The sequence below is a fragment of the Dicentrarchus labrax genome, unplaced genomic scaffold (assembly GCF_905237075.1).
Source record: "Dicentrarchus labrax unplaced genomic scaffold, dlabrax2021, whole genome shotgun sequence".
Classification (NCBI taxonomy): Eukaryota; Metazoa; Chordata; class Actinopteri; family Moronidae; genus Dicentrarchus; species Dicentrarchus labrax.
The window spans coordinates 3,841,109-3,855,353 of NW_026136712.1; the positions used below are offsets into that span (position 1 = coordinate 3,841,109).

Genomic DNA, 14,245 nt, shown 5'->3' on the forward strand with positions numbered 1-14,245 from the left:
CATGCCCAACCTAGCAATGATTTGAAAATCTAGCAGAGTGGTGTTAATCAGTCTTGCAGTTAGCAAGTTGCACTGTATATACTGGCTATACAGCAAATGCAGAGTTGGCAACTAAAAGTGCTCTGAATGTTTCATGAGCAGTTTTTGTTTTTTAATCAAAAACAATCTATTAGTGTACTCTTGTTAAAGCCTCAACACACAAAAAATACATTTCAACAGCCATAACTGAATTTGCAGTTGAGGAGGAGAGACTTAAAGCAACACTATGTAAAATCTGGTATTTGTGTGATTTGGCGCCCCCAGTTGGACAGCAATATGGACAGCTGTACACGTGCATTTGCTATGATTATATTACTTATGATCAAAACATGGTCTGGTTATGTTGCCTGCTTGCTCTCTGCCTGCATTCCAGCCTGTCCCGGGCCTGAAAACCTCCTCCTTACTGCTACCTGGTCTAGCTACCTGGCAGCAGTTAGTGCTTAACATAACTTAGCAGGTAGTAAAGCTCTCTGTCCATTAGGAAACTCTGAGAGCTGAAAAGATTTTCTCCATAAAATATGATCCAGTTTAACCAAAATGAGAGAAATAGCTGCTGGTGTGTGACTGCTGTAAAGCGCCATGCAATTCTAGTGATTGTACCTGGAGTTATATCGCGGACTACTACAGTATAGGCTACTGTAGAAACACGACAGTTCAACAGCCGCTACCCCTGTAGATAAAAACAGCTCATCCTAAGGTAACAAAAATGATTCTCAAAAATGTTATTCTTATTTTCAGGTGATTGTACACTAATGAAAACATAGCTATGAATATTATATTCCATTTCTGCCAATAGATCCTCCTCAATGTTACACACTGGACCTTTAAATATTTTTTTGGCCACTTGGGGGAAATGGAATAAGCTGAAAACACAAAAAATATCATATTATCACCACATCATCAACATCCAGCAAACACAGAGCAACATTAGCGTCAGGAGTTGGGGTTGTGTAATCCCAGTAAATGTAAGTCCTGTATTAATTCTCTTTTAGCTCTGTTTTTGGTCCCTACCAGCTCCTGAGAGAAATAGCTAGCTTAATGCTCCTCTATGTTCATAAGCTAGTTGCCCACAGTGTCTGTGGTTTAGAGCAGGGTAGGTAGTGTACACTGGGTTTATCAGAGCTATTTCTGCTGAAAACAGCATTCTGTTGTTGCTGCTGCTGGAAACAAGGCTGATGAGAACAGTTTGGTTTGAGTTGACCCCTTTCACATTACACGTAGTCCTTTGATCAATCTTTTAGTACAAACATATTTATTAGTGGAGCTTTGAAGAAATATCAACAAACTTTGTCAGTTCTACGACTCAACATTTTCTGCATCTTAGTAATGATGATACAGAACTTAGTCTGACAAGTTTCCAAGTGCAAAAATGAATCTTGGAGTTCTCTCTGCAGAGTATACAGCTCACTGAGCAGAGCTCCTTTACACAGCCATGACTTAATCTGCATTTACTTCTTTTCCCCTCTGCTTTCCACACAAAACATAGCACAAAATCCCCACACAAAAATGATACTCAACACAAGGCCAAGTCTGGCCTGTGATACGGTGCCAGGTCACCCTCTGACCATTTTTTACAGGACCAGGATGTGTAGGATTTAGAGGTATCTAGTGGTGAAGCTGCAGATTGCAACTCACTGAATACCACTTGTGTCTGTATTTGATGACCTGGGTGGCTGTGAAATGTGTAGGAGAAACTACAGTGGCAATAAAATGTTAAAGGGTATTTGTCAGTTCTGGGCTACTGTAGAAACATGGCGGGTTCAAAATGGTGGCCTCCATGGAATGCCACCCGCAGCGTCTATAGATAAAAACAGCTCATTCTAAGGTAACAAAAATGCGACGATTCGTATTTTCAGGTGATTATACACTAATGAAAACATACCTATGAATATCATATTCCATTTCTGCCAATAGATCCTCCTAAATGTTACACACTGGACCTTAAAGCTTTTGCACAGTTCAGTCTTAACTTAGAATTAGAGGACTGTGAAGCTGTGATAAGGTTTCTGGAAGGTGGATTTTGATAAAGTAAGTTTAATTAAACGCCATAAACACAATCACATCTTAACAATCCCTACAAAAACATCCATGATGACGTGAAATCACATCACACATAATATGAATTAAGGAAAAACTGGTATTTTCTCCAACAGGCTCCCTTTAGATTGTTTCTCTCCAGGTCTTCAGACTCTCTCTGTCTCTCCTCTGATCTTTACCAGTGCCTCTTTGGCCCACATCATTACAGCCTCCTGCCTGCCAGAAACATTCCCCAGAAACAATGTGCTGTATTCACGTCACGTTGCATGCATTTCCCAACCAAGGCAGATAGCTGCGATTTAAGGTCCCGCTCTCACCCTGCAGCTTCCACACCTCTCTCTGTAGCTGCTGATGTCAAGACACCCTCCCTAGTTTGTGATCGGAAAGTGTTAAGTGCAAATGTGGTGTGGAATATCCAGCCAGGAGCCACTGAGAGCAGCTTTTCATCATAACCAACCCTATATACCTGCTGATCTGGCCCTCCCATCTGATTAAAGGTGTGTGAAAGTCTTTATTTAGAAAGATCTACACACAAATATATGTGGTTTTCATTGGCAGCCGTGGATATTGAGTAAAAAAGGCCAGAGCTGTGTGTGTAGGAGTGTTCTATACCACTTTGGTTCATTTCAGTGCAGCAGTGTTGAAAAACAATTCACTGGGTAATTTAGCCCTATCAGTTCTCCATAATCCCCCAGGTGCCATGGCTTGGCTACAGACCAATATGAACGACTTTATCTGAAATAAAAGGGTGTGTTAACTGGAAGCCAATTACTGCTTCATCCTGTAAGCAATGCTTGTTTGCAGGCATGTAGCTGCAACATGATAACAGCCAGCTGTGCAAAACGGGGCAGAGGAAATGTGAATGCAAGTAAACATGAGGGTGTTGAGACATGCAGGAGAGAGGGGTGGAGGTGGGTGGAGGAGACAGCCAGCAACCATGTTCTCTATCTGCGGACAGGGGTCTGTGCAGCCGTTTCATTTAGGAGTGTTAATGCCAATAAGCAGGCTTGCTTTCTTGCTTGCTCGGAGGAGGAGGGGGCTGCAATTTTCCGATACTTGGCTGAGTTCTGACGCCAGCGCCAAAGTGATGTAAGAGACGAAGGGAGGGGGAGAGCCGGGAAGGAGGAGAGAAGAAGCAGAGAGAGAGAGAGAGAGAGAGAGAGAGGGAGCGGGAGAGAGGGGTTCAGAGCTCTGATATTCTCCTCACTTTCGGAGACCCAGACAGAGAGCAACTCCCCAGCGGGTATCCTAACTGAGGTAGGCTGGCTTTTCACACTCCCACTCTTTGAATATATGCACAAAAATAAAATATATTAAAGTTAGATTTGAATTTGAGCTGAAACATGTACAGAAATGTTCTCTGTATCTACATTCTGTTGAGTGCAGCGGGGCTTAGGCTGTAACATAAAGATAACACACATTGATTTGGGAGATGCTGCTGCTGTGTCGGTGTCATGTTGCCAATTGAATGTGCAAAAACTGCAGGCAACGACCTCAAATAGGATCATTTTTTTTCACGACTAAAACCTGTCAAGTTATTCGGACGTGTAGAAGCCTGCTAATTAATTAATGACGTGACCCTGACGTGAGGATAATACCTAATGAGCCCGTTTGGCTTTTGTGTTTCTCCAGCCTAACTTTGACTGGAGCACAACTGACTGGAGGTCTCCAGGAATCAGCACCTTGGACAGCGACAGCAGCGCGGCTCTCACACAACGCTCTGCCGAGGGAGAGCGCACGGAGCCCGGCCACCCTTCGGCTTCCCTCCCGGTCAGGATATGGTGCTCTGACGCCACTCATCCTCGACTGCTCGCAATGGGCTTTAGTTCGTCCATTGCATAATAATAGCCGAGAAATGCCCTTGACAAGAGTCCATACAGAGTTGTATTCAGCATGACGGCGGCACAGGAGACTGAGCGAGTAGGGGAAGACTCGGTGGCGAAACTTGCACAAGACTAAACCCCCTGCATGTTCAACCAGAGTTAAAGTCTTTGCCAGAACATAAGACTCGAAGAGTTCTTCACACTACCATGGGGATAAGGCACCTTTTGCTGCTGCTGATATACCTGGACCCGCTGAGCGTGCTGAGCGCCGCTACAGGCGGTAAAAAAGCCAAACCGGCGGCCAGGAAGGCTCCCAAAGCCACCGCGGTGCCCACGGTGGTCCCGCAGAAGACCCCGCAGCCGGCGCCCGCCAGCAACCACGACACCTGCCTGGGCTACTACGACGTGAGCGGCCAGTACGACAAAATGTTCGAGTGCAACAACACGGACCACAGATACTGCTGCGGGACGTGCTACCTGCGCTTCTGCTGTGAGTACAAGAAGGACCGGCTGGATCAGAAAGCGTGCAAGAACTATCAGACACCGGTGTGGGTGCAGACGGTCACCCCGTCACCCATCCCGACCGGCGGGACGTACGATCCGAGCATGGATCAGACCAACACGGCGGTCTATATCACCTGTGGGATCATAGCCTTCATCATAGTGTTGGGAGTGTCGGCCAAAGTTGCGTACGACAAAGCGACAGAGCCGCCACAGGAGATGAATATACACAGGTGAGTGGGTAGGAGTCTGTTTAAAATCACATAATGTTCCTTTAAAGTGTTCTCCCCTAGTAAAATAACAGAAAGTCCCACTATAATACAATAATAGAGGCAGATCTTTGCAGACAGGGGTCAAAGATCAAGACTCGTGTCAGAAACAGGCCTACTGTCATGTCAGATGCACTGCTATTCAATGCAGCGTGATGCAGCTTAAAATATTTTTATCTTAAGTTGAAGTGTTTTTTTCCTCTATATTAGAAAAAATGAAGTAAAAGTCAGGCCGCCAATGTGTTTCAATTAATGAATAGATTGTTATCTGAAGCCAAGCTGATGAGCACTTTTCAGATCTATCAGATCTGCAGCAGATGTTGAATCTGTGCAAGCCTCAAATAATTACGGAGGAGTTGAAAGAGAACTGTTACAGTGATTGTGGTGGTCTGGTGTTCACGAAGACACACACACACACAGAGAGAGAGAGAGTGTGTTTATGTGTGTGCATGTGTGGGAGTGAGAAGGACTGCTGCCCAACGTTTATATTGGATGTTTGCTCGTTTATGTTGCAGATCTTCTGCAGAATCTTTCTCTTTTTTTCCCCTCTGAGCCGGGATAAAAAAAATGCCGTCTCTCATGTTTGAATCTCAGATATTTGGCTCGTGAGGCAAGGCTGTCAAACATCATACTTCACAAACTGTACCCCCAATCCCACGCCCCCACCCTCACCCTCTGCACATCAGGCTGTCTGGGGTGTTGAGGTGGGGGCTTTGACAGCAGTGTTTAGCAGAGATAGGATAGCATGGGCTCACCTCCTCAGCTGGCTCCTGCTTCCTCCTGGGGCTCCACCATATGAGAGTTATCATACATGAGTGGACCACATGTTGTAGCCTGTACCCACATCAGTGAACAAATGCTGACACACATTATTTCCCTCAAGATTGAATAGCCTTTTTTTATTGGATGCATTATTCAACAGTTGAGCAATCTTAAGACTGTGAATAATGGATAGTGTTAATGTTGGGGCTGTATCAAGGTCGTGTGACATGCACGCACTGCTGCACATTCAATAAGTAACAGGAAGACAGGGTGGGGGGGGGGGTTAAAATATTAATTTAAAAGCAAAGGTTACGTCGGTGATACATTTGTCGTACAAAAGCTTTGAGCCGCTGCAGCGCTGCAAAAGTAATTTGATTTCCCTTTCTCAAAAGCGATGCCAGAAAAAAGCAAACAAACACTTTTTGAACTTTCTTTCATCATGATTGCCTCTCCCTCTCTTCCACTCTCTCCCCCTCGAGGGATCCATCCTTCCATATGCACCTGGTGCGGTCTGAAAAACATTCAAATTCAACCCAATTAGAGGAGATGCTCGCACATCCAACGTTTGTTTCTCTTGCAAATGAACATTCGTCATGTTCCCAGACGTAAAAAAAGAAGAAGAAACAGAGCAGCCCTGAATTACCCCATAATAGCACAACACTGTCTTAACAATTAGCAGCCATTCGGTGTGCAGAAAACAGACGTGCCATCACTTCGTTTTTAACTCAGTTCAGCTGCACTGAGAGAGAAAAACTGTACAAGGAGAGGAACATCTTTCTGGTGCAGTATTAACAGTTGTTTCTTCTTGTTTCCAGGGCCCTTGCAGACATCCTGAGGCAGCAGGGGCCCATCCCCATATCACAATATGACTGTGAGAATTTTGCAGCGATGAACGGTTCGCCCAAAGACAACACACCAGTCAGAACCTCATCCAAGAATCACTACACCCCTGTGCACACCTCCAAATCCAACCACGGTAAGTGTCAGTTTATTTGTCATGACTGCTGGTCAAATATGGCTTGAAGGCAGGTTTCAGCAGTTTAGCCCTTAGCCCACATCCCTCCCAGCGTGTCTACGTAAAGCGTTTGCGATACGTTCGTTATTTCAAAAATCCGTATTCCCCCTCCAAAGAGCACCCACTGTGCTTGCCCTTTCAGCAGCGTAATCTCCAATGTTAACATCCAGTAATCATCCGATTTGAGCGAGAGAGCACAAGGGAGAGGGTGACAGGGAAAAAGAGGGGCTGCTAGAGGAGGTAATTACAGGCTGGCGAGGTAGCACGGCCCTGCAGTCTCTGACAGGCTGGAAGTGATGACCTCTCTGTCACTCGGTGGGTGAATCACACAAAATGCACACAGCATGATTTAACCCAAACTTTCAAAGAGCAGACACAGGAACATAAATCGGGAATATGGCCAAAAAGTCCAGGGGGGAAGCCGGCAGGTTCTTCAGGCAAAGCAGGTGTTATCAGATCAGGAGAGGCAAAGACACTCAGGGAAAGGGACACAGATGGAAAATAATGAGTTTTCAGAAACACAAAGGAGTTGCTGAAATGCCTCAGTGTGCAGGTGTAAGTGAAGACATATTTTCTCGCATTAGGTGTTGACTTTTGCAGCCATTAAAGCACCAAATATGATGTAGCCACTGCTGCTGATTTATTTAAAGTCGCCCTCCAGTCAAAAATGTGTTCCTACAGTTGGATGTTTGAGCTTCACTGTGCAGAATGATGTCTGTGCAGAGTCTGACACTAGAAGGATGTTTTCACATTCATCTGCTGAAAGTGGAAAGTTTCTCTGTGCTCATTGAAAGTCTGATTTTAAGGGGCGGGGTACCAGCATGATTTGTGACATCACAAATAGTTTGGAAGTCAGTCCTGGTCCAGTATGCAACTTGTACAGTGTGATATAGAAAGGATTTTAAAGTGGTAAATACACATATTTGCTAAAAAAAAACACCACATCAGTCACACATTATTGTTTTAAGAAGACTATGTGTATATATGTGTTAATACATGTCTGGAGGGGATCTTTAAAACAGACATTTATTGGCTCCTTAGACCCTGGTTCAGAGATAGGGCAGCATTTCTCCAGGCCTCTGCTGGGCATGACAGAACTTCAGCTGCATTTTTGAAGGTCTGGTAGCCAAACATCACAGCACCTGACACAATACATGTCGTTTTTCAGGTTGATTTGAGCTACAGGACAGCAAAAATATTTTTGCATCTTTGTCTCTAAATAATAGATTGTGCGTACTTGCAGCTTTATCTGGGTTTACAGACTCTTGTATGTCATGTAAACTTGGCCTCTTTCTGCCACATCGCCATCTATCAAATACTTAACTGGGAACATTTTCTTGCAGCTCAGTGTTTGTCGCGACCACAGTCTGCGTTCATTCACTTAGTGTGTCTCCGGCTCAGTCGCAGCATCACTCTATCGCTAATGGTCACTAGCCGGCCATGCAGGGGACACGGCTGATAGGTGGCTGCACGTGCGGGGCTGCCTTCAGCACGACCTTGCACGCATTTATACTCGGTAAAGGTCGGGCATCACTTTATCCCTCTATCTGATGCTTGGCTTGGCTGCAACTATTTTGCCTGCTTGCACACAGCAACTGAGGCCTGCACAGCCAAGCCCCCCACCCCCTCCTCATCAGGGACCACAGCAGTCCTGATGGGGTTGGACATGAAAGGCAGTGACAGCCCGGGCGAAAGCGTGCTTAATGTGTGCATATAAATTGGGAGCTCCGCTTGATGCCCGAGCGGGCTCCAAGGTGCTGTGGAGAGGGAGCCCACTCGCTCTCTTAGAAGATGCATATTCATGTGCGCCTAAATGGACGTTTGGCACAGGGAGGCAGCAGGCCTCTTAAGGAGAGGGTCCTCGGATGTAGTCGTCGCTGCTGAGAATGGCACTTCACATCCAGAGGCTTTTTGAGACGTTTTAAATCAGGTGGAGAGAGCTCATAAAGCAAGTGGCTAAAGGGCCCAAGAGGATCCTATCAACTTTTGTCAAGAGTGGGAATAACATCCGTTTCTCCTTTGATCCTCAACATGTAATGATGCCCGGTTGCTCTCAGCAGTAATCACTTCCTAGCTTTTTGTTTGGGGACAATTCTAAAAATACATGCTGATTTATTTTTTCACATTGCAAGCCTTGTGTGATGACATGGTACCCTTGGCGCACTGCAAAACTTCCCATGCATTTTCAGAACGATGTATTCCTTTAAAAAAAAAGCCCCAAGCGAAAACAGTACAGACAGCATAATATGATACCAGCGCAAGTGCTGCTATATTTATTCGCATCCACTCTGCATTGTTGTGGGGGCTCAGATCCTCTTTTAGGTCGGGGTGTAAACACAGAGCACCCCACAGCCACAACAAGGAGCAGACCTTGAAAGGCAGGAGCAGATACCTTTGCAGGAGTTCGCCTTTGGTTAAAGTAAACAATAACCGCTTCTCTGAGTAATGCAGTTTGGCCCACAGCTCTCTCCAGATGAAGTTGATTTATTTACCGCACACCACAGGCAAAGATTTGCCTCCTTTTTTGTTTTTTGAAAAGTGTCGCTTGGTTTCCTCTCTGACATTTTCTTAATGCGCAGAATGATGAAATATAGTTTTCAGGTAGTGCAGAGAGTGGCTGTTTCCTCTGTCTCAGTTTACTCAACAGAAACCAAAGAAAAACAATTACTCCCATGTAGCAGTTCTGCAAAAAAAAAGAAGAGGCAAATTGGATTATGAGTTATGGGGCTGTGTTTACTGCACCAGAAGAATCAGAATAAGCAGAATGAGAGGAATGAGTGTGTTAGAGGGTATGCATATGCAGAGGTTGGATCTGTGTGTGTTTGAGCCCCCATACAGTCTGTATGTTTGTGAGTGGTCAGTTCATTTAGCTTGAGATGAGCAACCTCCCGTGCTTAAAGGTTAGCTGCTGTGGACAATTAGAGGTCGTGATGATAGAATAACATTTCCAGCCATTTAGCAGCTTTGACATGACCTTAAGATATTTTTAAAGCACGCCGCTGTGTGTGTGTGTGTGTGTGTGTGTGTGTGTGTGTACATAGTGTGTTCTCCCTGAGAATTACCCAAACAACAAGTTTTGCCAAAATAACAAAACAGTGATTTAATTACTATAATTATTCACCAAAAGGCACTTTTATAATCATATTCAGTGAGCCATCCTGCCCCAATCACTACCACACACACACACACACACACACACACACACACATTAAACACCTCCCTCCAATTAATCCTTAAAGTGCGCTGCTATAACATCTCCACTGTGACCTCGTCGGCTCCCCATTGGCCAGATAATCACCAGCCACATGTTAGAAGCAACATTCCTATGCTGACTGCATCAACATGTTTAATAGAAGCTTCCTCTCGAGTGCACCTGTGTTAAACCTCAGCATCTAAGAGACCCCGCCTAATTGTCTCCTGCCCTAGATCTCATTATTGCCCCTTATTATACAGCCAGACCTCTGGCCCCCTGGGTGTACATGTGTGTGCGCAGAGGTTTCAGGTGTGGAGGCAGGGATCCATCAGCATCTCTTTCCAGTAGTAGTACCAGTTAATTATGGAGCAGTGTGGATCAGGACTTACTGCACTGCACCATTAGTTTCAACAGAGGGCAGGGGCAGGGTTAAAAGAAAAGGGACATGTATTTGCCAAGATGGCATTTAAAAAAGCTCTGGTGTTTTTTTTCTAAAGAGTCCTCAGCGTGTGAGATGGAAGCGCGAGAGGGAGATGTGGTGAGATATGCCAAGCTCCAGCTGAACAACTTTATCGAGATGATGTACACAGCTCCATGTCCACTCTGGCAGATCCGTCTGATAATGCTATAAAATCAGTATACCATGTAAATTACCCCTGCCTGGCTGTGTTAAAGCTTAATCGACCTTGGAGTCAGATAACCTCCCCGATGACAGCCACACAGCACCACATCCAGCTCAGTTCCTGATATAATTATCTTATTATTCACTTTTCCCCACTCTCTGAGGTAATTCAGAGGTGTAGGTGTCCGGTGAAGGAGTCTGATTAAAAAAGTATTAACATATGAATCCTCAGCACCCACTAGCTCCGGTGCCCGTTCATTTCAGTGGCACAGGGTTGAGGTGAAAGTCACGATTTTTCTTTGTATCAAGGACGATAAATTCATAATGCGTAGCCTTCCCCCTGCAGGCTCTTCATGCTACCTCACCTTAATGAGCTGGGAATGGGAGCAGGAGGAAAGGAGGGGATTGCTTCTGAAGGGTCTTTCAGATTTAAGGGTTGTCGCAGTGGGTCGTGGAGCGGCCTACCAATGACAAAGGTGACAAAAGAAGACAACAATAACGTGCGTGTGTGTCACAGGATGGCTGCTGGAAAATAACCCCAGCAGATTCTCTATCTGCAGCCATGAAAGCAGCGCAGGGAGAGGTGTGATTGAGTTCAAAGTGCATTGATACGTGGGTGGTTGAAACATATTGCTTTTTTTTCTCCCAAGGATCATCACACTATGCTTGTTTGTATGGTTCACATTTCTACTGCTTCCTATCAATCTGTGCCTCAGAGAGAGACACGGCGGGGAAGTTGCCCATTTGACGCTATGAAAAAGACACAACCGGGCCCACTGAGAACATGATGGAAAACACTGTTTTCTTATCTGTAACTGGTCCCCTGGTGAACTTAATCACTTTATTGTAGCTTAGTGATCCCCTACCTGTGTGGGTTGTGACCCCTTAAAGGTGAATTCCTGTGACTAGAGCTGAAACAATTAGCTGATGAATTGATAATCAGCACTGAGAGGATCTGATGCATTGCTTAGACTAGTGATAGTACACATATCCTATAGTATATAAACGTATCTCCAATTGGTACTTCAGAGGGAGCTGTGTAAGGTCTGATAAATTGTGATATCACTTAAGTCAGCATCAGTTGGGGCTGAAAATGAACAAAAAAAGGGGGAAAAAAGAAGTGAGCTTCCCGTAAAAAATACATTGTATCGCAATGTTTTATTTTGTGATACTGTATCGATTCTCAAAAACACTGTAGGTATGTTGGATGTTACAGGTACTGTGATAAATACAAATATATCACAATATACTGAATCATAACCTCTGTATCTCGATACATATCGTTCTGCCAGAGTCCTGCCAATACACAGCCCTGCTTGCAAACCTCTGGAGCTGTTGGTCAAGTTGCATTGTGGGGTCAAATGTTAAAAGTTTTGACAAGGAAGAGCCAATATCTTTCTTCTGCTGCATTGATTTTTATCCTTTTTTCTTCCTGTTTTGGAGTGTTTAGACAAAACAAGACATTTGTAGAGGTCACCTTGGGCTTTGTGAAATTGCAGTGGGCTTTTTTTTTTTTACAGTTTTCTGACATTTTATAGAGAACAAATATTCAGTTAATCATGAAAATTACCAATAGATCACTAGGTCAGTAATGAATTATTAATTGCGGCCCTACAAGTAAATTAGTACTAGACTTACCATGAATGTTTTAGAAATGACGGACAAAACTGAAGCAGTAGAGGCTGAGATGTCTTGACTTTTAACTCATGTTCATACACGCAGAATCAAAGTTTTCAGACATGACTAGCACTGAGTATGGAAATGACTCAGCTGCTATTGCACAACAAAGTCATTCATTTTCCAAGTGAGATGTGTTTCCATGCCTCTTGGTAGTGAAAATTATATCGTAGTAGAGAACTGGGAAGTTTATGGCAGAGACACTCCATGTTGTTTGAGGTTTTATGTAGTTAAGTGAAAGTACAGTGGAAGTAGTAGTGCCTCCATTTTTTAAAAATAAGTGCAGCTGGTTGTCTCCAAGCTGACACTCCACTGTGTCTGTGAGGACATCTGAATAAAGTTGAACCTCTCTGAACTTCCCCGCGTGGCATCACTTGAGTTGTGATTGGTGGTGTGGAAATTTCTGGGGTTCAGTTTTCAACGAATGTCCTCCTATTGTGTCTTCGGTGTTTGAATCTGTATCTTCATGGTTTTAGACAGCTATCAGGTTGTGTTAAAGTACCATTCAGGTTGCTTTTAGGATGAAATCTTGGCAATGTGGGACACATTAGCAATGCTGACAGGTAGTCTAAAATCTTTATATCTGCATATGCATTTCCTTTTCTTTGTGGTACTTTCCATCCTTTTCCGCCTAAATCTGCATAACTAATCTGACTTTGTGGTGACTCACAATTTTCCCCATTGGGCATAGTGTGACAAAGACAGTGACAGGTTAACCGGCACTTGACCCACGTGTGGGCAGTTTGATTGACATCTAACACAGCCCTGTGATGACAGCCTTCTCTGCTTTCTGCACAGCCATTGGATGAAAGCCAATTTTAGAAAAGCGTCTGTCCTTCAGTGGTTTGACTTTTGCAAACTAGAACCAATCAAAATGCAAGACATCGTCTCAATATGTGGGACGTGAGACGAAGGATAAAAATGCTATGCAGTCCCACATAAAGTGGGACACCTTGTCACCCTGCTGCTTGGAAACACTCAGGTCTTTCAAACTACCTGATGAGTAAATATGAAGTCTCCTGATGACATGACTATGAGATCATCGGGGTTGTTATTCCCAGACTTGACAAAGCTCCTCCAGAGCCAGAAGACATCATACAACTGCTTTCACAGAGTGCCACACGACTAGTAAACTGTCCTTGAAGTGTAAAATTGTTGGATTGCCCCTTTGAAACATCTCTATGTACTTGTAGAGCTTGTAGATACTCTGCCTGAACTCGATTAGACCTGACAAGAAAATATATATATAATATTTATAAATAATGCATGTATAGTTAACTAAAACTCTAAATTTTAATTTGGTATTTCTTTAAAGAAGAAATTCACATTTGGGTAGGGCTAGGGCCCAAAACTGCTATCGTTGACTGATGAGCTAAAATGATGCAGTGTTTCATGAAGTAAAAATGCTAGAAGAATATCCAAAAAAAGTAAAGTAAACCCTTCAGATGAATTTTGTGAACCACTGTTTTAGCTGTTGCAACTGATGAACTGACCAGAATACCGTGTGAACAGGTCTTCACTATGGAAAGGAGAGCGTCCGGAGCAGTGGAGGCGCTGAACTTCACAACTTCATCTCCTCTGGCTTTGTGACGTTGGGTCGAGGCCATCCAAAAGGTAATGCACCTTTTCTTTCTGTCCTTTCTTTTCTTTTCTCACACAGGACATTGAATTAACTCTTATCTAATCTATACGAACGCTATGTGGTGTACCTGCTGAATGCTAAAGCGGCCCGCGTAACGTTCCGCTCACAGCACCGGTGATCAACAACGAGACACCGACGGAGGTGAAATGTTTTCCAGATTCAATTTCCCTCCCAAGTAATTCACATGCACTCCTGCCTCTGCCTTTCTGCAATTAAATACAAGCAAACACACACTTAGTGCTGCTGATGGGCTACGACAGGGTGGAGAAGGTGACTCCGAACTCCATACACACATCCCAACGCGCACATACACATGCAGCCATTAGTCTGGGGGCAGAGTTTTCCCATGGGTAATGCACTGATTAGTATGCAGCCATGTTGGCCGAGCTCTTGTGATTTATTCCCATCCATTTTGGCTCCACAAACCAGACCCTGTGTGTGTGTGTGTGTGTGTGTGTGTGTGTGTGTGTGTGTGTGTGTCACCTCGTGGGGGTTGAGAGGCGAGCTCCTTTACCTGATACTGCTTTTGAATGTTTAATTGAATGTGTTTGTGCCAGAATGCTTGCAATGTTTCATTGCAGCTGACTGCTTTAGTCAAAATCTACATGATTTAAATGTAATTTGGTTCCACTGCTGCGTATGTCTCCCCGCTCTTCCTCTTTGCT

The 14,245-nt window shown here is 44.3% G+C and overlaps 1 protein-coding gene across 9 annotated transcripts in view; it reads left to right on the forward strand.

Annotated features, from left to right (window-relative positions):
* Window positions 1-3,223: 3,223 nt before the first annotated feature.
* LOC127372879 (protein shisa-6) overlaps window positions 3,224-14,245 on the forward strand; it is a 64,138-nt gene continuing 53,116 nt past the window's right edge. For all 9 annotated transcript variants that reach the window (XM_051416789.1, XM_051416790.1, XM_051416794.1 and 6 more), the window contains exons 1-4: window positions 3,224-3,333; window positions 3,709-4,633; window positions 6,247-6,407; window positions 13,451-13,552. In XM_051416789.1, the coding sequence (XP_051272749.1) occupies window positions 4,107-4,633; window positions 6,247-6,407; window positions 13,451-13,552 (790 nt within the window). In that variant the 5' untranslated portion in view covers window positions 3,224-3,333; window positions 3,709-4,106. The remainder of the gene's footprint in view (window positions 3,334-3,708; window positions 4,634-6,246; window positions 6,408-13,450; window positions 13,553-14,245) is intronic.